The following is a 22,388-nucleotide window of genomic DNA, read 5'->3' as shown; positions in this document are numbered from 1 at the left end:
TGTAACCCACAGCTCAGCGATTGTCTCTATTATTAATGTTGCATTGTGACATGGCTATAAAATATTTTTTAAAAAAAGTTATATTTGTGTGTGAGACATAAAAAATAATTAGCTGAACTGTTCTATGTTCTGTAAGTTACTACTTGACGGGTGCAGTGTCGATTCTGCACCACTCCCTTTTGCCCCCACCATATACCTCCTACCCAATAACACACAGGCACGTCACTGGTTTTGGAAAGAGATGGCCGCAGTTGTTTATTAAACAGAATAATAATAATTAACCATTATAACATTTTAACATTTTACACACCGTTTGTATAACGGGGGAAAGAAGAATGGGGGTGGGGATGGCTGTACCCAAACTGCCAAGTTAGGTTCCTGTTCCATTTCTCCCAAGCCCCAAACTGGGCTGTCAACCTTCCCATGGGGACCCAGGCCTACCAGGCTACTTCCACTCCCTATGAAATACCCCCTTTTAACTTCCGCTAGTAAAGTACCCTCCAACAACTGCGACAAAACCAACCCGTATACAGGGAGGGCGGGCGGGATGCTGCATCTTGCTGCCTTCACGTCCCGGCGCCGAATGGTGAGTACAATCACTGCCTTGATCCTTCCACAAGCCCAGGAACCTTTCTATCCAATCAGAACCCTGCAATGAAAAAAGTGGGCGGGGCTTGGCGCTACTCCTAGGCCCCGTCAAGTCCCTGCTTCCCTTACAAGTCATTGGGTCCGAGGAGAATTTCAATAAGTCTTCAAGATTTTTTAATCGGAAAATTTTAGTGACCCACTTATATCAGTGTATTAACCCATTATCTGAATTCTATCTTTTTCTACTTTTATTTGACTGACAATGTTTCCTGTCCAACTCTCTAGTCGCTTAAATTTTGATTAGTGAATCTGATGCTATGGGAAGTCAATCTCCCACCCCACATGACTTTCCTTAGTTCCACAGACACATATTGATCTTTAACTGGAAGTTCTGAGGCAGATGTGGCAGATCACATGGAGACCAGTTTAATACATAAAGATAAAATGTTGGGTTCACTATTGTTTAAATGTTGAATATTATGAAATGCCTTTTCATGATTTCCTCACATCCATTATGTTTTTTTGCCACATTTTCCTAGATTATACCCAGTGATTAACTATATCTTTTTTTTTAGTGTCTTGTGTTATGGGCAGCTGTACAGATGTGAAAATGAATAAAATAACTGGCAGGGCATCCTGGACATCACTGGCATCTGGTCAGAACCTTGTAATTATATTAGCAAGGATTTTTTTCTGACACCCCAATGTTCTATAACCTGCACCTGCCACTTGCATACAATTGTATAGTCTTCCCCTCCTGGGAATATCATGTCATGCTCTGTAGCTTTATAGAGTATCATGTAAATAACTCACTGGCACAGTAACAGGGAGGTTTTTGTTCAGCTCTGTATCACTGTGTGAGAGGGTCACTCCTATACTGCTGACAGTAATAATCTGCTGCATCTTCTGCTTCCATTCTGCTGATTGTAAGAGAATAATCTGTGTAACCTGATCCAGACCCACTGCCGCTGATCCGCTCTGGGGTCCCTGTGTGTCGGGTGTTTGCATCATAGATCAGCAGCTTTGGTGCCTGCCCTGATTTCTGTTGGTACCAGGCTATGTTATTATAAACACTGCTACTGGCTTTACATGTGATGGTGACAGTTTCTGCTGGTGACACAGAGACATAATCTGGAGACTGAGTCAGTACAATCTGCCCATAGGAACCTGAGGATTGGGGACAATTAATAAAAAAAACATTGATATTTACGTGATAAATTAAAAACTAAGTAAGATATAGTTCTAAATCACTGGGGACATCAGTGTAAGTGAGTGATGGTATAATTACCTGGAACAGAGAGAGAGAAGAGAGCGGAGAGGACAAGCAGTAAGTATCTCCCCATACTGACAGTAGGAGCAGTGTCAGGTGCAGATCACTGAGACGTCACATAGGAAATAGAACATTTATAGCATCTTATATCTACAGGGAACTCACCACACACTTTGTGTATGCAAAGCAACAGGAGCAGATACATTTCTGTGTTACACCAGGGAACTGTATTGCACCTTTATATCTTGTGGGAGAATCTAAAGAAACAGGCCGGAGGGACAGATGAGATTCGGGCAGATTTGGTTGGTGCCACCAGCAGTTTGTGCTCATTCACTTCTATCTGTAGTTACATTGCCTGTATAACCCAGCAGCCAGAGATGGAGAAAGAGATCAGAAACAATCTGGCAAATACCCAGTAATATTTAGTATATACAGTACACAAATGATAAACTTGCACAGACTTGTGGGGATTGCCATGATCTCCCCCAGTCTACACACTGACATCAAGGATTCTTGAATTTCATGTTTGTCTGGTAAGATTTCCAGGGTTCCATTAGCAGACATCACGGGGGTACGATATATATCAGGCACTAGTGTATAGAGAAAAATAAATAAATAATATTAAGATTAAATGGTATTAAATACATAGTAAAGTACTGAGTGTACTGAGAGCAGATTCCCCCTCTGTAACTGTGTACATTGCTCTATGTGATTTTATGTTATTATATATATATTGAGCACAATATTTGCAGGAATGGGACCCTTTATTCACTTTGTAATTTTACATCTTGTATCTAAAGTTATTTTTAAGTAGCAATGTCCTCTGGGCAATGAAGGTCAAAACTGCCAAGGAAACACATCGCATATAGTGCAGTATTAAATCCTCCAATGAGAATCCCACCAGACCTGTGTAAGAGTAGAGGCATTTGTTGGTCTGAGAGCGGATCTCCCAATTGTTTACTAAGGCTTGCATAAAAAGTCATCCCTCTGCCCTCTGTACAGGGTATATATATATATATATATATATATATATATATATATATATATATATATATATATATATATATATATATATATATATATATATATATATTTTTTTTTTTTTTTTAAACAAATAACAGTTTCTATGTGTTGACTTAATTTTTAAAGTCACAATATGGATACTATTTGTCATGCCTCCTGCATTGATTTATTGTTTGTATAGCACCACCTACTGGTTTAGTCGATGGTTTACATGCATTGGTATGAAAATTGTCTTTCTTTGTTAATAAAAAAAAATAAAAAAAATAAAGCTCACTAGTCTCAGTGGATTAATAAAGGAAGAAGTTTAGCGGCAGACCAAACATCACAGATAACCTGTCATTTGCTGACATCTTGTGGCCAGTTTCAGGTATAACAGAAGAATCACATTTCAGACCATGTAAAAGCACAGTTAAATGGGATTGGAGAGAGGGACGACTTTAGAGCCTCAGAATAGCACAAATATAAGCCTATGGACTCAAACAGTATATAAGGAGACCTTCAGGGTCTGTACTTTGTGATAACCCAGTGCAGAGTGTTGTGGAACTGGAAGAATGCACACAAAGATGGCAGACTGCAGGGTAGAAGTCAGCTTTATTCCTGGCTGCTCTATCCACACTGTTTGCTCCTCCCCTTCACCTCCTCTTTCTGTGTCCATAACTTTTCTCATTACTCAACCCAATGCTATGCTGCTAATGCATTAGGGTTGGTACTTTTTAGTAATGTGGAGACCGGGCAGGGGGTAGGCCATGATGCAGAGGAGGCTGGGCCATGAAAGGGGGTGGGCAGTGCCATCGGGGGCAGAGCTATGACGCAGCGAATGACGATTGGCCGATCGCCATGTCAATCATAGGGAAACCATGTGGGAACCGTAGTGCAGGAAATACAAATAGGGTGATCCATTAATAAATTAGCATATACAATTGACAATATTATATAAAATAAATATATTATATAAAATAGCAAGATGCATAAATAATTTCATGAGAATTATTATTAAAATCCCCCAAAGTGAACATATTCGGTGTCCAAAGGTGAATATTGAATACTATAGTCCATAATTGGAAGCTTAAAAAAATAAATAAAAAAAAATAAGTCCATAGGGGCTTGAAAAAAATCCTTAAGTGCAAAAGAAAAAGTCCACCATTAACAGTTACCTAAAAAGGAAACACCACTTGTAAATTGAAATAAAGTAACAAAAGTAACAATTAAAATTAGGATTAGGCAATTGGCAACATTTGTAAAAGGAGGACAGTTGTGTCCACTATAGGATCAATCTGGCAACCATTGGCAATATATATTGATATGTACTTTCAAGAAATTTTACCCAATTTAAAACTGTGTTTGATTGACAGCACTGAATTCCTGAACAGATTGGAGAGTATCACTATGTCATCGGGTGAGTTCCTACTGTGTTCCCTGGATGTTAAGGACCTTTTTACCTCAATACCCCATGATGAGAGGATTGAATGTATTTATACATATTTGGCTCAAGGGAGCTTACTCAACCATATGGTTAATTTAGTATGTGATTTTCTTGACCAGGTCTTACGGAAAAATTATTTCTGTTTTAAAGATGACAACTTTTTGCAGTTACAGGGTTGTGCCATAGGTGCAACAACATGGCACCTGCCTATGCCAAAATCTTTATGGATTTTTTTTAAATTTTTTTTCTAATGACCATTTTTCCCATCTGATTCATGCATACATGTGGTATGTTGATGATACATTCTTCCACTGGACATTTACAAGGACAGAACTTGATGAGTTTCTGACTTATTTAAATGGGGTACACTCTACTATTACTTTAGAGACCAGTTCTACTGAAATACATTTCCTAGATGTTAATGTTACTTTCACAAGTATTTCATTTACTACTTCTGTCTATACTAAACCTACCAACAGAAATAACTTATTAAGACCAACTTCATATCATCCCCCAGGCCTGTGTAAGGGTCTCCCAAAAAGCCAGCCATTACTTGTGAGATGTATTACTTCACCTGATGAATTGTATGAGAAGGAGTCTACGATATGCTTAATACATTTTTGGAAAAGGTTATGATAGAGGCAGTCTTGAAGCTTCTAGAATGAGTGTATGTGCTATCCCTAGGAAAGAGTTACTTGCTAAAAAGAATATAAATGACAAAAGGTCACAAAGAATCCCTTTTATTTCTTCATATGATAGTAACTCTATATCCATTCGTAATGTTATATTGAAATATTAGGCTATTTTAAGTAGTGATCCCAAATATGGACACTTGTTCCAGTCACCACCATTATTTTCGTATAGACGGGGCAAGAATATTGGTGAATTTATTAAACTTAAACCCAAATATGATTCAGGGAATCATGGCCATACCAGGTTTAATTCCAATGGTACCTTTCCTTGCAGGAATTTGCGGCCATTGCAATGGGATAATCCCAGGTAATACGGTAATACATCCGCAATGAGGTTCCCACGCTGAAAAGGTTCTTAACGTCTGATAGTAATAGCATGATATATTGCATCAAATATCCCTGCGGTTTGGCTTATGTTGGACAAACATCCAGATCCATCAAAGTCAGACTAAATGAACGTAAGTCCACAATACGTAATTATAAAGAGCATTTGTGGATACACGTAAGGTAACAGGTGCAGTAAACAGTTAGTATTTATAATATTATCATGTTAAGCACTCTAATTGGAAAGAAGCTTTTGCAGTGTCTAGCAGTTCTAGTTTGAATGCTTTGGAACCTCCTTCCAGATGGCAAGAGAGAGAACAGAAAATGAGACAGATGAGCACACTGAGAAATGTCTTTTGCTATGATATTTTTTTTTTTTTTATTAACTTTATTTTCAATTTTCAATAGAACAAAAAGGGGGGAAGGGAGTACAGAAGAAAGAAGGGAGGTGGGGTATGTGAACAAAGAAGACAATTGGGGGGGGGGAAGGGGGTTGCCAGTATGAGCTAGGTATATTGTACATAGAAAATATCTTCGGCAAAACAGTTGACATCAAGTTATTGCTCCAATACAGTTTATAAACTATACAATTCACACATGTAGTACTCTTGGTCATCCGTAATCAAACATTCAATGACTAATAACTACTAAGAGCCAACTAAAACCTCTAGAAATTAGCTGAGATAGAAGTTAACTGAGATAGAAGGGGGGAGGGTGTATTGTAGAATTGTTATTAGTTGTTGTGATCAAGGTTTCGGAGATAGATCTAATTACCACCTAAATTTTGGATGTATCATAGCCATGGAGACCATGTTTTCCAGTACTTAGGGCTGTTAGAGTGAATCAAGTGGGTAAGTTCCTCCATCTTCCGTATTTCCTCAACCTGTATTATCCAATCCCTGAGGGTGGGTGGGTGAGTGTTCTTCCATTTCCCTGGAATTAAAGCTTTAGCCGCTTGCAGTAGGTGTTGCGAGAGAGGGTTTAAGACTTTCCTATTGGGGTTATCAGGTAAATTTAAAAGAATTAAAGCATAGTTCGTTCTGTCAATACTAATCCCTGAAACTATACGGATAGATTGCAACACTTGTTTCCAGTACATTTTAAGTATTGGACATGTTATCCAGATATGTGAGTGTGTCCCCTCCTCTTTATTACACCTCCAACAGATATTAGAAGAGTTAGGGAACATTTTATGCAACTTAGCTGGTGTATAGTGCCATCTTGTAGTAAGTTTATAAATCGCTTCAGTCGTTTTGGAGGCTTTAGATGTTTTATGTATGGTCTTAAAAATAGTACTCCAGTCCTGTTCAGAAAGATTTATAGCAAGTTCTCTTTCCCAAGCTGCACAAAAGTTAGGGATGGTTTTAGGGATGGAATTCAACAGTAGCTTATAAGAGAAAGACAGCATTTTAGTGTTTGCTAATGGGGATGTTAAAGCTCTTTCCCATGGTGTGAGCTGTCTGGACCAACATCCCGATTTTCTAGACTGTAAAAAGCCATATAATTGGTTGTAGTTCCAAGTGTCTCTCGGGTGAGACCCCCACCTTTTCTGAATTGTAGCTAAGGGGATTATTCTATTATTTGTGATGAAATCACTCATTCTCGTTTCTCTTCGTTTCCAGGTATTCCATCTTTTGAAGGCTCCCAGATCTCTCCCTGGAAGAAACTCAGGATTATTAGACAGCGTTGAAAGAAGGTAAGGTAGTTTAGTGAGGCTATATTTTTCTTTGTTTTTTTGCCATATTTTAAGTGTAGCTCTAATCAGGGGATGTGCCAGAGCCGATTGGAGGCAGGTATTGTCCATAGCCCATAGTGTGTTTTCAATCGGGAAGGGAATAAAGGTTTGTTCAAGTAGGCTCCAGGCTTTCTCATTCTTTCTTTGGGTCCAGTTATGAATACGCACCAGATGTACCGAAAGGTAATATAAGTATAGATCAGGTAAGCCAAGGCCACCTCTCTCTTTAGGTAGAATTAGCAGGTTATGTTTCAATCTGGGATTTTTCCCATTCCATACAAACCGGGAGATCATGGATTTAACTGATGAGAAAAAAGATTGAGGAATGTGGATAGGTAAGACTTGGTATAGATACAGTATCTTCGGGAGGATGACCATCTTTACAGCTTGGATTCTTCCCAACCATGAAAGTTGCAGTCTGCCCCATTTCTCCAAAAGCTTTTGAAGAGCTTTAATAAGAGGAATATAATTATCGTCATAGGCCAAGCCGAGGTTGGCCTGGAGTTTGACCCCCAGATACTTGATATGCGGGGACGCCCATTTGAATGAGAAGCTTTGTTTAAGAATCTCAGCTTTGGCCGGTGCTATATTTATATTTAAAATTTCTGATTTTGTTAAATTTACTTTGAAGTTTGAAAGATTGCCATATAGTTTCATCAAGTTAAGTACGTTTGGTAGGGAAACTGTGGGCTTTGTGATGAACAGTAATAGATCATCAGCGAAAGCTGCACATTTGTATTCTATCCCTGTAACCATAGGTCCTGATATGTTAGGGTCCGCTCTAATATGGGCTAATAGGGTTTCCATTACCATAACGAATAAGATAGGAGAGAGAGGGCACCCCTGCCTAGTCCCGTTAAGGATCTGTAATTTGGGGGAGAAGATACCATTTACCTTGATTCTAGCAGACGGATTTTTGTATAGTGCCATAATTCTTTGTTTGGTTTTTTCTCCTAGTCCGAATCCGGAAATTGTCTTTTCGAGGAATGACCAGGAAACCCTGTCAAATGCCTTTTCGGCATCTGTGGTAAGGATGAGATTGGGAATGCCTTTATCTTTAACAAGCTGTAGTAGAGAAATAACTTTGGCAGTGTTGTCCTTTCCTTCTCTCTTAGGCACGAATCCTGCCTGATCTGGATGAATCAAGTGAGGTAAGTGATGCTGTAATCTGTTCCCTATCAATTTAGCATATATCTTCATATCCAGATTTATTAAAGAAATGGGTCTGTAACTAGAGCATTGTTGGGGATCCTTATCTGGTTTTGGGATTATTGTTATGTGGGCCTCTTGTGCTTGTGGGTGAAAGCGGCGGAGGTCAGAAATGTCATTGTAATAATCTAGTAGCAACGGGATTAAATCCTCTTTAAAGGATTTATAAAAGGAGGCGGTGTAACCGTCAGGTCCCGGGCTTTTTCCATTTTTCAGAGACATTATGCACTCTTCAATTTCTCTGTACGTGAAATCAGCGTCTAGGATTTTGGCTTGTTCAAGAGTAAGTTTAGGGAGCTTTGCCTGGGCAATAAAATGATCCATATCATTAAGAAGATCTTGTGAGGGGGGCGAAGGCTTAAGTTTATAAAGTGTTTGGTAATACTCCTGGAAAGCCTGAGCTATATTTTTCCTGCTATGTTGCGTTTCATTATTTCCGTCTTTAATCGACATTATGTGTGTCTTTTGCTATGATATTTGCACGATGCATAATGTGTTTCTGGTAGATTTGGGAGATGGGTGGGAGAGGTTCTCCTATGATCCTTTCTGCAGTTTTCACAATCTGCTGAAGAGATTTTTGTTCTGCAACTATGCAGTTTCCAAACCATAGCGTGATGTAGCTGCAGAGAACACTCTCGATGGTTCCTCGATAGAATGTTGTGAGAATGGGAGTGGGAAGACTGGTTTTCTTTAGCTTCCATAGAAAATGAAGGCGTTGTTGAGCTATCTTTGTGATAGAGTTGGTCTTAAGGGTCCAGAAAAGGTTGTCTGCCATTTGCACTCCTAGGAACTTCACACTTTTTCTTTTGCACTTACAGATTTTTTCAAGTACCTATGGACTTATTTTTTGATTTATTTTTTGATGATTTCAATTATGGATTATAGTATGCAATATTCACCTTTGGACACCGAATATGTTCACTTTGGGGAATTTTAATGATAATTGTCATGTAATTATTTATGCATCTAGCTATTTTATATTATTGTCAATTGTATATGCTATTCATTAATTTATCACTCTATTTGTATTTCCTGCACTACGATTCCCACATGCTTGACAATGAGGCATATCCCCAAAACATTGTATCCTGCACAATAAAACAAGCAACTTGAATGCCTTTTTGTGCCTTTTTTCCAACTATAATAGAGCAACATTACATACTATAGGTCTCTCCTCCTCCTCCAAGCCTGAAGAACACCAGCAGATGTCCCATGCTGTAACCAAGATCAAGTCTATGTTTCTGGATCTGTTTGTCTCATTTTTAAACTAGAATAAATACTCTTCTTCCTTCAAGAAACCTTTTTTGGTGGATAAAAGATAACTTACATTGCCAATATGTTTCTGATTAATGGCAAACAACAAATATATAAACAAAGCATTCTGTTTCACATAAATATAACCTAGTTCAGCTCATCTTGTGATTAATTCATGAATACATATAAAAATACACAGTAGCCCTCTCATGCCTATAATAATTGCCCATGCCCAATGTCCACTCTCTTTTTACCCACACCTTAATAGACTTTTGGGGTTATGTAATTAAAGGCACTAAGTTTGCCCAGGGGCAGTAACCTATAGCAACCAATCAGCAGGTAGAATTTCCTGGTCACATGTTTAAAAGCAAACATCTTATTGGTTGCTACTGGTTACTGCTCCTGGGCAAACTTAGTGCATTTTATTACATGTGGGGGTTTGTATCTGTTGCATACTAGCATGACTAATGTGCCTTGCCCCTTATGATATTATTATACACTTCAACATGTGTTGCCTTCACCAGCTTATAGTAAAATGGCATTATCCAGCAATCACTGGGTGCCTGTATCACCAACGCTTGGACCAGGAAACATCCAGTCATCCAAGAAAAGGATTCAGAATATTGCATTAACCACAGACATGCCAGTAAGATCACTGCATGCCTTCCAATATTTGAAAATATAAAGATTCACAGCTTTAACTGCCATGAGCAGCACAGCTGCGAAACTTTTGGACAAGCCCACAATGTGGCCCCACTCCCCAGCTACCAATTCATGATACATTGTGGCCCCAATGATTTCACGACAGACCCCCATGCATTTCACAACACACGGTTACCCATCTACAGAAAATATCATTCCACTAGTGATGGGCGAATTTATTCGCCAGGCGCAAATTCACGGCGAATTTGCGCGTTTCGCCGCCAGCGAATAAATTCGCGAAACGCCTATTCCAGTGTGATTTCCAGTGTGATTTCCTCTCATCCATTTTGTTTTTTTGCTACATTTTCCTAGATTATGCCCAATGATTAACTATATGTTTTTTTCATGCCATGTGTTATGGGTTTGGGCAGCTGTACAGATGTGAAAATGAATAAAATAGTTGCCAGGGCATCCTGGACATCACTGGCATCTGATTGGTTAAAATATATCAGTCTCCATTTAAGATTTTTATGAAACCAATAGAGACAGAGGAAGATGGAAGTCAATGTGTAAAAAGTAAAGGTACAGAACCTTGTAATAATAATATTAGCAAGGAAATTTTGCTGACACCCCAATGTTCTATATCCTGCACCTGTCACTTGCATACAATTGTATAGTCTTCCCCTACTGAGAATATCATGTCATGCTCTGTAGTTTTATAGAGTATCATGTAAATAACTCACTGGCGCAGCAACAGGGAAGTTTTTGTTCAGCTCTGTATCACTGTGTGAGAGGGTTGCTCTTATACTGCTGACAGTAATAATCTGCTGCATCTTCTGCTTCCATTCTGCTGATTGTAAGAGTGAAATCAGTTCCATATCCACTGCCGCTGATCCGCTCTGGGGTCCCTGTGTGTCGGGTGTTTGCATCATAGATCAGCAGCTTTGGTGCCTGCCCTGATTTCTGTTGGTACCAGGCTATGGCATTATAAACATCGCTACTGGCTTTACATGTGAGGGTGACAGTTTCTCCTGGTGACACAGAGACATAATCTGGGGACTGAGTCAGAACAATCTGCCCATAGGAACCTGAGGATTGGTAATAAGGAATAAGAAAGCAATTTTATTTATTAAAGTACAAGTAAGTATATATACATAATGTTCTATAGCATGGGTTAAATATATGTGATTCAGTGATCACTTAATTACCTGTAAGACAGAGAGAGAAGAGAGCGGAGAGGACAAGCAGTAAGTATCTCCCCATACTGACAGTAGGAGCAGTGTCAGGTGCAGATCACTGAGACGTCACATAGGAAATAGAACATTTATAGCATCTTATATCTACAGGGAACTCACCACACACAGTTTGTGTATGCAAAGTGAGATTAGAAATGAAAGTATCTACTGTTACCGCAAGTTTCGGGAAAGACTAATAAACTGTACATAATAAATTCCTTCTGCTCCTGCCTGTGTTCGATGTGACAATGTTTACATTTCATTAATTTTAATTTGTTTGTTCTATTCACTTCCTTTGGATACAGATTCAGTAACTAGTATCAGATTGCATTAAAAAAGATTGAGCCCAAACAACTGAATTCCATGCAAGTAAAACTGGTCATTTTTATTGTTTTGCAGAAATCACTGTAACCCCAGAATCAATATCAATATAAATATAAAGCTATAAGACATACTCAGGGGAATGTAATAAAAGTCGCAAAGAGCAAAACAATTCGCACCAATAAGACTAAAAATCCACATCTCGCAATGTAATATTGTTCCTTAAACTGTTATTGCATTGCTAATTTTAATTGCGCATTGCGAATTTTAATTGCGCACTCATAAGAAGTGCTTGAAGGTGTCGTAATCTTTTGGAGCAAGCATAAGGACATTTTCAGTAAGAAGTTTTATTACATTGACTGCGCATTGGCGCAAACTATAAAATTCGCAAACGGTCTTTCACTGTCGGAAGTGGTCGCTAAACAGTTTCCGAGCTCGCAAAAGCTATATTAAATTCGCACAAAGCAAAATTTGTTCGCGCAAAGGCATAACTTTTCGCATTGCGAATAGTTTTTCCGTTAGCGATTTTTATTACATTCCCCGACAGTCTTTTTTTCTGATGGTGGATAAACATTTTTAGTAGGGTCAGAAAATGTTTCTGTTAATGACATTATTATTAGTGATGGGCGAATTTGCGCCTTTTCGCTTCGCTGAAAAATGCGCGAATTTCGCTGCGAAATTTGCGAAACGGCGAAAAATTCACGAAACGGCGCCGGTGCCGTTTTTTTTTACGGCAGCGCCCGTTTTTGACGCCGGCGCCCATTTTTGACGGCAAATTTTCATGGCCGTTTCGCGAATTTATTCGCTGGCGGCAAATCACGCAAATTCGCAGCGAATTCGCACCTGGCGAATAAATTCGCCCATCACTAATTATTATATTTCGTTAAAACAACGAGTATATGAGAACATTTAGACTAAAGGATCTTCTTAATTAGGGATGAGTGATTTTTTTCCGACTTGATAAAGATTCACAGTAAAATTCATGCTTTCCTCAGTGTTAAAATTTTTTAAAAATCTCTGCTAGAATTTCAGCAGAAAAAACAATTGACTTCAATGCATTTGGTACAATTAAAAACATGCTGGGAAAAAAAAGCCCATTGACTACAACCCGTTTGGCTAAAAAGTTTAAACAGATGAAGTAATTTCAGTTAGTTTAAAATGTGAATGGTGGGTTCTACTTTATATCCAGGTATGATTAGGTGTCTGGGAGTTATTTATCAAAATCAGAATTTTTCTGATTTAAAAATAAAAAAAAGTCTGATCAAACTAAAATCCATGATTTACCCATATTTATCAATAAAAAAACCACAAAAAAAATTGGATCGACAAAAACTGCAACTTTTTTGGATTGTCACATGAAAAATCCAAATTTTTCAGATTTCAGATTCAGATACCTAAAAAGTCTGAATTTTGGTGAAATCGGCGGAAAAGCCCGAAAAGTTTGGATTATCGTAAAAAACCCAGCGCAGACAATATCTTCAAATTGCAAATGGGACCTCTGTCATTGACTTATACAGGACCTTGACAAGTTGAAGATGGAGTATTTTCTGACTTTTTGCAGCTTCAGAATATAATGTTTTTGTTTCCACGAAAAATTCAGATTTTTAGCATTCAGACTTTAATAAATAACCCCCTTCTGACTATAGCATGGTGTCCATAAGAATAATTTTTAATATATCAGTAGTCTTGCTATGAGGTGTATGGGTACATTTTGGGCTGCAAATGTGGAGCTTGGTATTAATGTAATTAATAGTAAAAAAATGACTAGTGACACCAACATTGTAAAGTGTTCATTAGAAGGGACATATCAGTTAGTCTGTGCATATAATGTTTTCTTTTATGCAGAAGTCACTGCTTTTTATTGCAATGTGTTTGCTATAGGGACATTGCTGAACCTTAAACACAAGTATCTGCCCCAGATCATCTGACTAGTCTCATTAACCATTAAAACGGATATTTCTTATTTTTTATATTTTGAGCATCTATCACACTAGTGTGGAAAAAAAGTATTGTCAAAATCATTATACGGTATGAGTGAACTTTATTTCTAACTTTATACGTTTCTGTTTCTGAAAAGGTTATTGTGTTGTCCATTTCACACTGTCCTTACATTTCTGAAGGGCACAAGATCCCCCATGAATAGCACAGAACTGTTATTAACTACCCAATAGGTGCTATTAAGTGCAAACCTCTCAAAGAACAAAACAAAAATGGACTTTACAAGAAATGATGTGGTTAATGTTCAAGTTTTAGGTCTTGAAAGAGATTTCTGTAAATACTGGTAATGTTAAACCAGTGAATATTTGTACAGGGCAGCAACTGTAGTAAGGAAAAATACAGTAGAACCTCCCTTTTACATCCTCTGATTTACAGTTTTCCCTCATTTTACATTGTTGCTTTGTGGTCCTACCTATATATTAGGCATAATACATTTCCCTAATTTTACAGTTTTGTACAATGTGTGTGTATATATATAGCGGGTTATTTATCAAAGTCCTATTTTTCTGCTGCAAACTCCAATCAAATCTATTCGGGTTTTTTACTCTTATTTATTATTACATTTTACCGAAAATTTGCTTTGCTGGAAAAAAAATCAGATTTTCATGATTTTTTCTGATTTTTCACCCGAAAACTCAAATTTATTATGCTTTTTGTCCAAAAACTTTGGGGTATTGCACAAAACCCAGCGCACATCAAATAATCATTGTGACTTCTCCCATTGACTTATTTGCAACCTCGACAGGTCTGAGACGCCGGATTTTCTTATTCAGACTTTTTTTAATCACTAATTTTTCGGAATTTATGCATATAATGTAGCTTTATATGCTATTTGAAATGTTGTTACATTTGTAGCGCCACAAGAAAAAATGCCTATTGACTTTAATGCATTTGGAGAAAAAAAGTCACCATAAGAAAAAACTCCCATTGACTTTAATGCATTGGGACAAAAAAGTCGCCATAAGAAAAATGCCCATTGACTAATGCATTAGGACAAAAAAGTTGCAGAGACAAAAAAAGTCTCCACAAGAGAAAATGCCCATTGACTTTAATGCAGTTGGTGCGAGAAGAATTGTCACTCCCGTAAATTGTCGCATGTAAAAAAAAAATTATTGTCCATTGACTACAAATGCATTTTGTGAATTTTTTGCTGTTTCGCAATTGTTTTAAGAATTTCGCGAATTTTTCGGCAAACCGAAATGTGACAAATTTGCTTATCACTAGGGTGTATGTATAATTAGTCTTTTTATGATATTTGAAATGTTGCTACAATCATGCCTCGGCCTTGTAATGTTAATGAAAGTATTCTAAGACAATGAGAATGTTTGCTGCAGCTTTATAATAACATGTCATTCATGTAATGTGTGTGCCAGATAAGAGGAAAAGCTCCATCTCAATGGGAAGGAAACTGTAACTATGGGTAGTTAAAAACAAAATAATAGATCAAATACCATATTAAGCTAAAATATTATAGTGAAAAATATGCAGGGGATATTGACCTATACATTCCATATAGTACTAATGTATTGTATTGTTTTTGAATGTGTTAATTGCGTTTATTAATTTGCTGTTGCCATTATAAAAGCATTGTCTTTGTGTTTGCTGGTTTGTGTAAACTTCAACTTAGTTACATGCAAGGTTATGCACTTGGGGAAAAATAACATGAATGAGGGTTATACAATAAAAGTATGATGGAGGCCTTCTTAATGAAGAAAGTGGGCGTTATTGTGGATAACAGACATTGCAATTCTAGGCAGGGTCAATTGTTAAGTGTTAATTAACAAACAAACCAACAAGTGTGGGGCTCTAAAGTGGATGCAGTGGAGAGAACATATTGAAACACTGACCTTCCATATGCCAATGTCTATTCAGTCTCTTCTAATGAATGGAGCACAACTGCATCTATTGATGTTATGGAACCATAGAGATACCACCTTTGACCTGGCAGTATATCCTGACTTACTACATAGATACACCAGATTTGCGCAATTTACACATCAGATGCAATAGCAGCAGATGCAACTTGTGCAACAATGGCAATTACATTGAAATTGTAGGAAAATATGCTGCATTATCGCAATTTGCACCCAAAATTCCCTTTGCACTCTACATGGTATAAATGAGCTGGAATGAGTGCAGACTTGCAGTCAGGGTAGAAAAAATAATTTTAAAAAATGTTACTACAAGGGAAAGTATGAAATTGTTTTTTTCTTTCAATAGAAGAAGCCCCTGCAGGTGGGCATAGTAACTCTTTACAAATACATTAGAAGATAAAAATGGGGACTATCCCTTTTAATACTTGATAGTGTTTCTGTTAAATCCATTGTCTTTCCCTTATTTCATAGTGATGATGCCTCCTGATAAACCTCAATATGCAAAAGAACCTGAAAGTGATTTCTGGATGCCCTTCCAACCCAGGGGGCCCTTCCTTCACTATACAGTACAGGAGAGGGTGTGAGGACTGTGGGTATACTGGTATGGGGATACTGGTACTGGTATGCAGGATAACTAATGGCACTCAGGGGCCTAACCAACGGGCTATAAATGCAACAATTCCTGGACAGGTTTCTGCAACATGCTAATTAAAGTCTACCATGCCCTCACATAAATAAATAAATGTATGGATTGCACACTCAGACTTATATAAAAAGTCAAAATTTTTTAAGTCATATCAGTAAAAACTTACAAACATCATAGAAAAAAACCGAAGCGTTTCGACCACCTCAGTGGTCTTCATCAGGGGCAAGAAGCTTCTCAGATCAAAAAGGCAGAAAGATTGCATGTACAAATGCAGTTTAAATACCTTAAGGAATGTAAGAAGACTCCCAGACACACAATGCTCGGCGTGTGACGTCACTTCTGCCTAGTTACAGGAAGTGTGCGCGCTCAAACGTTGTATGGAACGCATATACGTTCCTATCGTTAATGCGTATGCGCATTCTATTGTATGCTCAAAACATCGCTTGTAACACGCTGAATATTCAAATAAAGGAATCGACCAAATAAATATCTCACTAAAGCACACATATATGCATCCTTGCTATGACTCCACAAGTGCTGAGCATCATGTCTGCTACTTATCATAAATATTATATCACATGTCATTATGTCAATTGAAACAGAAGTCAATCAAATCATTTCTTGTTTATGAGCCCAAAACATATTCTAAGCCTGTTGTCCCATGAGTCAGTTATCATCTAGAAAAAAATAGACAATAACAAAATGAATTATACAAAGATTAATATACAAAAATACACATTTCCAAATCCTATAGCAAGGACTTATTCCTTGTTGAACCTTTGGTTATAGTTTATCGGCTATCATTTTAAGAAGTCTATATACAAAATCAAGAATAGAACATACCTATCCCGGTGCATCATATGGTGTAGAAAATGTTTTTTTGGTATGATCAGGATGAGCATTATCAATAATATGGTATTGAATCGGCCATTATCTGCTCTGTAAAAAACAGGACAAATTTAATGAGTCATTGAGACCCATAGGCGTCACAGTGTTTAGCCGAAAGGTCCATTCTGCCTCCTTTCTCAGTAACAGAGTGTTTTTATCAAGTCCCCCACTCAACCTCAAGATTTGGTCAATCCCCATAATTCGTAAGGATGATACATTGTGACTGTATTCTATACAATGCTGAACTAGCGTGTAAGGGGGTAAAGGGTTAATGCTCCGCTCTATCTGAAATACCTGGTATTTCACAAGCGGGGTCGTGGCTTGACCTATTTTAATCCCACTTTTATGTTTGTTAAATCTGTCCTTTAATTTTTGTATCGTTTTACCTATATAATATAGGCCACAAGGACAAACCAAAGCATAAACCACATACGTTGACTGGCAAGTAATTCTCTGTTTTATTTGAAACCTTTGTGAAGTCCTAGGATGGGCAAAGGAAGTTGTTTGAATCATGCTATTACAGATAGAACAATTAAAGCACTTATAATTGCCCGGCTTTGGGTTCTGCAGAAAATGTGGGGTGGAATAATGTGCTTTATTGTTCGCCTTCACTAGCATATCCTTTAAATTCCTACCCCTTTTATAAGCCAACATTGGGGCCTCTTGACATCCAGCACCAGAGTTTTTTAACCGTGTGTGCAATGTAACGGCTTGCTGTGGTATATTTGGTGACAAACACCTTTCTCTCTCCCTCCTTTTTCTTTTTCCCATGCCCTCACATCATAATGATAAAGCTACAATATATATTGATTGCCTGTAGGATTCTACATGTACTGAAAAGATCTGTCTAAACACGTAACATTTGTGGGAACATGGCATTGCATGAGTTAACATACAGTGATAACTAGTTCTACTAGAGGTAAAATGATGCTAACATGCTAACTCATGGATTCAAAAATAGTTTTTGTATAGATAAGGATTTGAGTATTTGCAGTGCAAAATATCATAGAATTTAGATTTACCTAAATGAGGAATTATATTAAGTGTATAGTGTGATATGTAGTTATGTAATAGAAACAATGTTCTTGTTTGTTTTAAAGAAATGTTGAAGGAAGAAATGTAATAATGTTTATATGTACAATACAACATTAGTGGATATTGAAGAAATAGATAACCTGTTCTTTGCTGACATCTTGTGGCCAGTTTCAGGTATAACAGAAGAATCACATTTCAGACCATGTAAGGCCCAGCTAAATGTGATTGGAGAGAGGAATGACTTTAGACATACCTCCCAACTGTCCCTTTTTCTGAGGGACAGAGGGACAGTCCCTCTTTTGACAGCTCAACCCGCAGTCCCTCATTTGTACTGGAAAGTCCCTCTTTTATCTGCACTCAACAGCCAGAAAAAGAAACAAAGTTTCTCACTTAATTGGCTTTTAGCAGAGACCCCAGAACAGCCACAGGTGCAAATAAGATACTTTGTAACAATTTTGAGACACAAAAACACAGTTTAGATAAGGAGAAACATTTTCAAACTTTCATAACCTGCCAAATTTTGTAAAACAAACATGGTAATTAGGGGGTGTGGCCACAGAAAGGGGTGTGGTCAGAAAATTTGCTGCGCAACGTGCGGGAATTTTTTTTTGTCCCTCTTTTTACTTCCAAAATGTTGGGGGGAATGCTTTAGAGCCTCAGAATAGCACAAATACAAGCCTATGGACACAAACAGTATATAAGTAGTCCTTCAGGGCCTGTATTTTAGGTCTCTGCTCTTCCTCCAAGCCTGAAGAACACCAGGAGACCTCCCATGCCATAACCAAGATCAGGTCTATGTTTCTGTATCTGTTTGTCTCATTAACAAACTAAAATAAATACTTTTCTTCCTATAAGAAATCTGTAATTTTGGGCTATTTAGTGGATTACTAACAGTGTCAATATCTTTCCGTTTAATGGCAAACAACAAATATATAAACAAAGTATTCTGTTTCACGTAAATATAACCTCGTTCAGCTCATCTTGTGACTAATTCATGTATGTATTAGTGATGGGCGAATTCTCTGTCAATTTCCAAATTTTGCAGCCGGCAAATAAATTCGTGAATCTCCCCCAAAAATTTTCAAGCGAAAATCCGCTGGCGTCAAAGAATTTTGAACGTTTTGAACGGCCATTGACTTTAACGCCAGCATCAAAATTGACGCAAGCGACTTTTTGGATGCACGTGAAATTGTTGTTTGGCAAGTTTCAGAATGATTCCGGTTGGAGTAATTAATTTAGCAAAGTTACCAACTCAAATAAAACCCCATATTTGGATATAAGGGTCACTGTCAAGGATGAGCAAGTTCTCTTTGATTTACTTCACAAGCCAAGTACCCTTCTCTCTTCTCTTCTCCCTACATAATCTCTTCTTATAAGGAAGGAATTCTGAATATTTACTCTGGGATCTGTGGCCTGGGAATGGGAGCTGATTAGTAGTTTATGCTGCACAGTGTTTGTTTGTTAAATTGCACAAGATCTGCAGGGGGCGCTATGGCTTCTGAGGAAGTGACTGTTTATTGCCATGAAACTTATTAACCCCACATTCTCCCTGCCCTATGTTGCACCCATGTGTTTTTAAAGGACTTCAATAAACCTATTGGACTTTATAAATATGTCATTTATCCTTTGTCTGCTCAGGCTGAGGTGTATCCTGCTATGCTGAGTCTTATATGTATAATAACAGATTTCTATAACCAGATCAGATGCACAGATCCCCAGTGGCTTTGTGGGATTTGCTGAGTAAGTTCTTTCTCTTGGAAGTAGTGCACAACATTATGATCTGTGTAAATCTGACTCCAGGTCCTTTTGTTCCTGCAACTGGAGTTGGAAGCTTTATGCAGAGTTTTCCAAGCACAGAACAAGTTTGTCCTTTATCCCCATGTCTGATTCCAGTGTAATTTAATGAAGTCAAAATGACATACAAGTAAGATAAGAGCAAGAAGCCTGACATAGTGCAGGTAATCAGTATCCTCAATGGTGAATCCTCTTGCATCAATTATTAAGTTATTATTAGTAGAATTCTCATTGGTGAAATGTGTCCCACGTGTTATTACATTTTTCTTCAACAGTGGACACAGTGGAACATCTTCATGGCTGAAATTAATGTCCCTTTATTACCGTTTATGTAACTCACAGCTCAGCCATTGTCTCTATTATTAATGTTGCATTGTGCTATGGCTATAAAATATTCAACAAAAAAAGTTATAATTGTGTGTGAGACATGAAAAAATTGGTTGAACTGTTCTATGTTCTGTAAGTTCCTACTGGAGAATTCCAGCAAGTCTTCAAGCTTTGTTGATTGGAAAATATTAGTGACCCACTTATGTCAGTGTATTAAACCATTATCTGAATTCTAATGTGACTTTTATTTGACTGACAATGTTTCCTGCCCACCAATCTAGTCGCCTAAATTAACTCAGGGGAGGGTTTTGATTAGTGAATCTGATGACTTTCCTCAGTTCCACAGACACATATTGATCTTTAACTGGAAGTTCTGAGGCAGATGTGGCAGATCACATGGAGACCAGTTTAATACATAAAGATAAAATGTTGGGTTCACTGTTGTTTTAATGTTGAATATTAAGACATTCCTATGCTGGTGTGATTTCCTCACATCTATTACGTTTTTGTACAAGATTTTCCTAGATATTATATATATATTCCCAATGATTAACTATATCTTTTCAGTAACGGAACTTGGTGGGGGCGGGCCCTGGGGCAGGCCGTGCAGCCTGGCCCACCCCCAGCCTCGTCTGCGTGTTTTTTTTTCTGCCACTGCATACGACTCCAGCCGGCTGCAGCGCGAGCGATCTACCGGGGGGCCCTGCAGGGGTGCGGACCCTGGCCCAGTTGCACCCCCTGCTCCCCCGGTAGTTACGCCCCTGTATCTTTTTTAAGTGTCATGTGTTATGGGTTTCGGCAGCTGTACAGATGTGAAAATGAATAAAATAGTTGCCAGGGCATCCTTGACATCACAGGCATCTGATTGGTTAAAATATATCAGTCTCCATTTAATATTTTTATGAAACCAATAGAGACAAGCAAGGGGGAAGGTGACAAGTAAAATGTAAAGTTACAGAACCTTGTAATAATATTAGCAAAGAATTTTTGCTGACACTCCAATGTTCTATAACCTGCACCTGCCACTTGTATACAATTGTATAGTCTTCCCCTACTGAGAATATCATGTCATGCTCTGTAGCTTTATAGAGTTTCATGTAAATAATCCTGGGACCCGTAACAGGGAGTTTTGTTCAGCTCTGTATCACTGTGTGAGGGAACTGTACTTTTGCTGACATAATAATCTGCTCTCTTTTGCTTCCCATTCTGCTGATTGTAAGAGAGTAATCTGTGTAACCTGATCCAGTCCCACTGCCCTGATCCGCTCCAGGGTCCCTGTGGTCGGTTTGCATAAAGATCAGCAGCTTTTGCCTGCCCTGATTCTGTGGTACCAGTGGAGATAGTCGCTAACACTGCTACTGGCTTTACATGTGATGGTGACAGTTTCTCCTGGTGACACAGAGACATAATCTGGAGACTGAGTCAGTACAATCTGCCCATAGGAACCTGAGGATTGGGAATAATAAATAAGAAAGTAATTTTATTTACTAAAGTACAAGTATATATTCCTAATGTTCTAAAGCATGGGTTAAATATATGTTATTCAGTAATAAATTTATTACACTGGGGAAGTGACGGTATAATTACCTGGAACAGAGAGAGAGAAGAGAGCGTAGAGGACAAGCAGTAAGTATCTCCCCATACTGACAGTAGGAGCAGTGTCAGGTGCAGATCACTGAGACGTCACATAGGAAATAGAACATTTATAGCATCTTATATCTACAGGGAACTCACCACACACTTTGTGTATGCAAAGTGAGATTAGAAATGAAAGACTAATAAACTGTACATAATAAATTCCCTCTGCTCCTGCCTGTGTTCTATGTTACAATGTTTACATGTCATTAATTTCAGTTTGTTTGTTCTATTCAATTCATTGAAAAAAAGATTGAGCTCAAACAACTGAATTCCATGCAAGTAAAACTGGTCATTTTAATTGTTTTGCAGGAATCACTGTAACCCCAGAATCAATATCAATATAAATATAAAGCTATAAAACATAGTCTTTTTTTCTGATGGTGGATAAACATTTTTAGTAGGGTCAGAAAATGTTTCTGTTATTGACATTATTATATTTCATTAAAACAATGAGTATAGAAAAAACTAGACT

At 37.8% G+C, this 22,388-nt stretch overlaps 1 long non-coding RNA gene and 1 gene segment (V, D, J or C); one reads left to right on the top strand and one right to left on the bottom strand.

Moving 5' to 3' along the window:
* Window positions 1-206: 206 nt before the first annotated feature.
* LOC121401840 lies at window positions 207-22,032 on the bottom strand. The segment is given in 2 exon segments: window positions 207-1,755; window positions 21,866-22,032. Coding segments are annotated over 2 exon segments (372 nt in total).
* On the top strand, window positions 6,933-8,213 carry LOC121402009. The gene is made up of 3 exons (XR_005966494.1): window positions 6,933-7,016; window positions 8,013-8,082; window positions 8,171-8,213. It is a non-coding gene; the product is annotated as an uncharacterized LOC121402009 (long non-coding RNA).
* Window positions 22,033-22,388: the final 356 nt, after the last annotated feature.

The sequence above is a fragment of the Xenopus laevis genome, chromosome 1L, assembly GCF_017654675.1.
Source record: "Xenopus laevis strain J_2021 chromosome 1L, Xenopus_laevis_v10.1, whole genome shotgun sequence".
Classification (NCBI taxonomy): domain Eukaryota; kingdom Metazoa; phylum Chordata; class Amphibia; order Anura; family Pipidae; genus Xenopus; species Xenopus laevis.
Note: the sequence above shows the minus strand (reverse complement) of the source record. Positions and strands in the feature narration are given on the sequence as shown.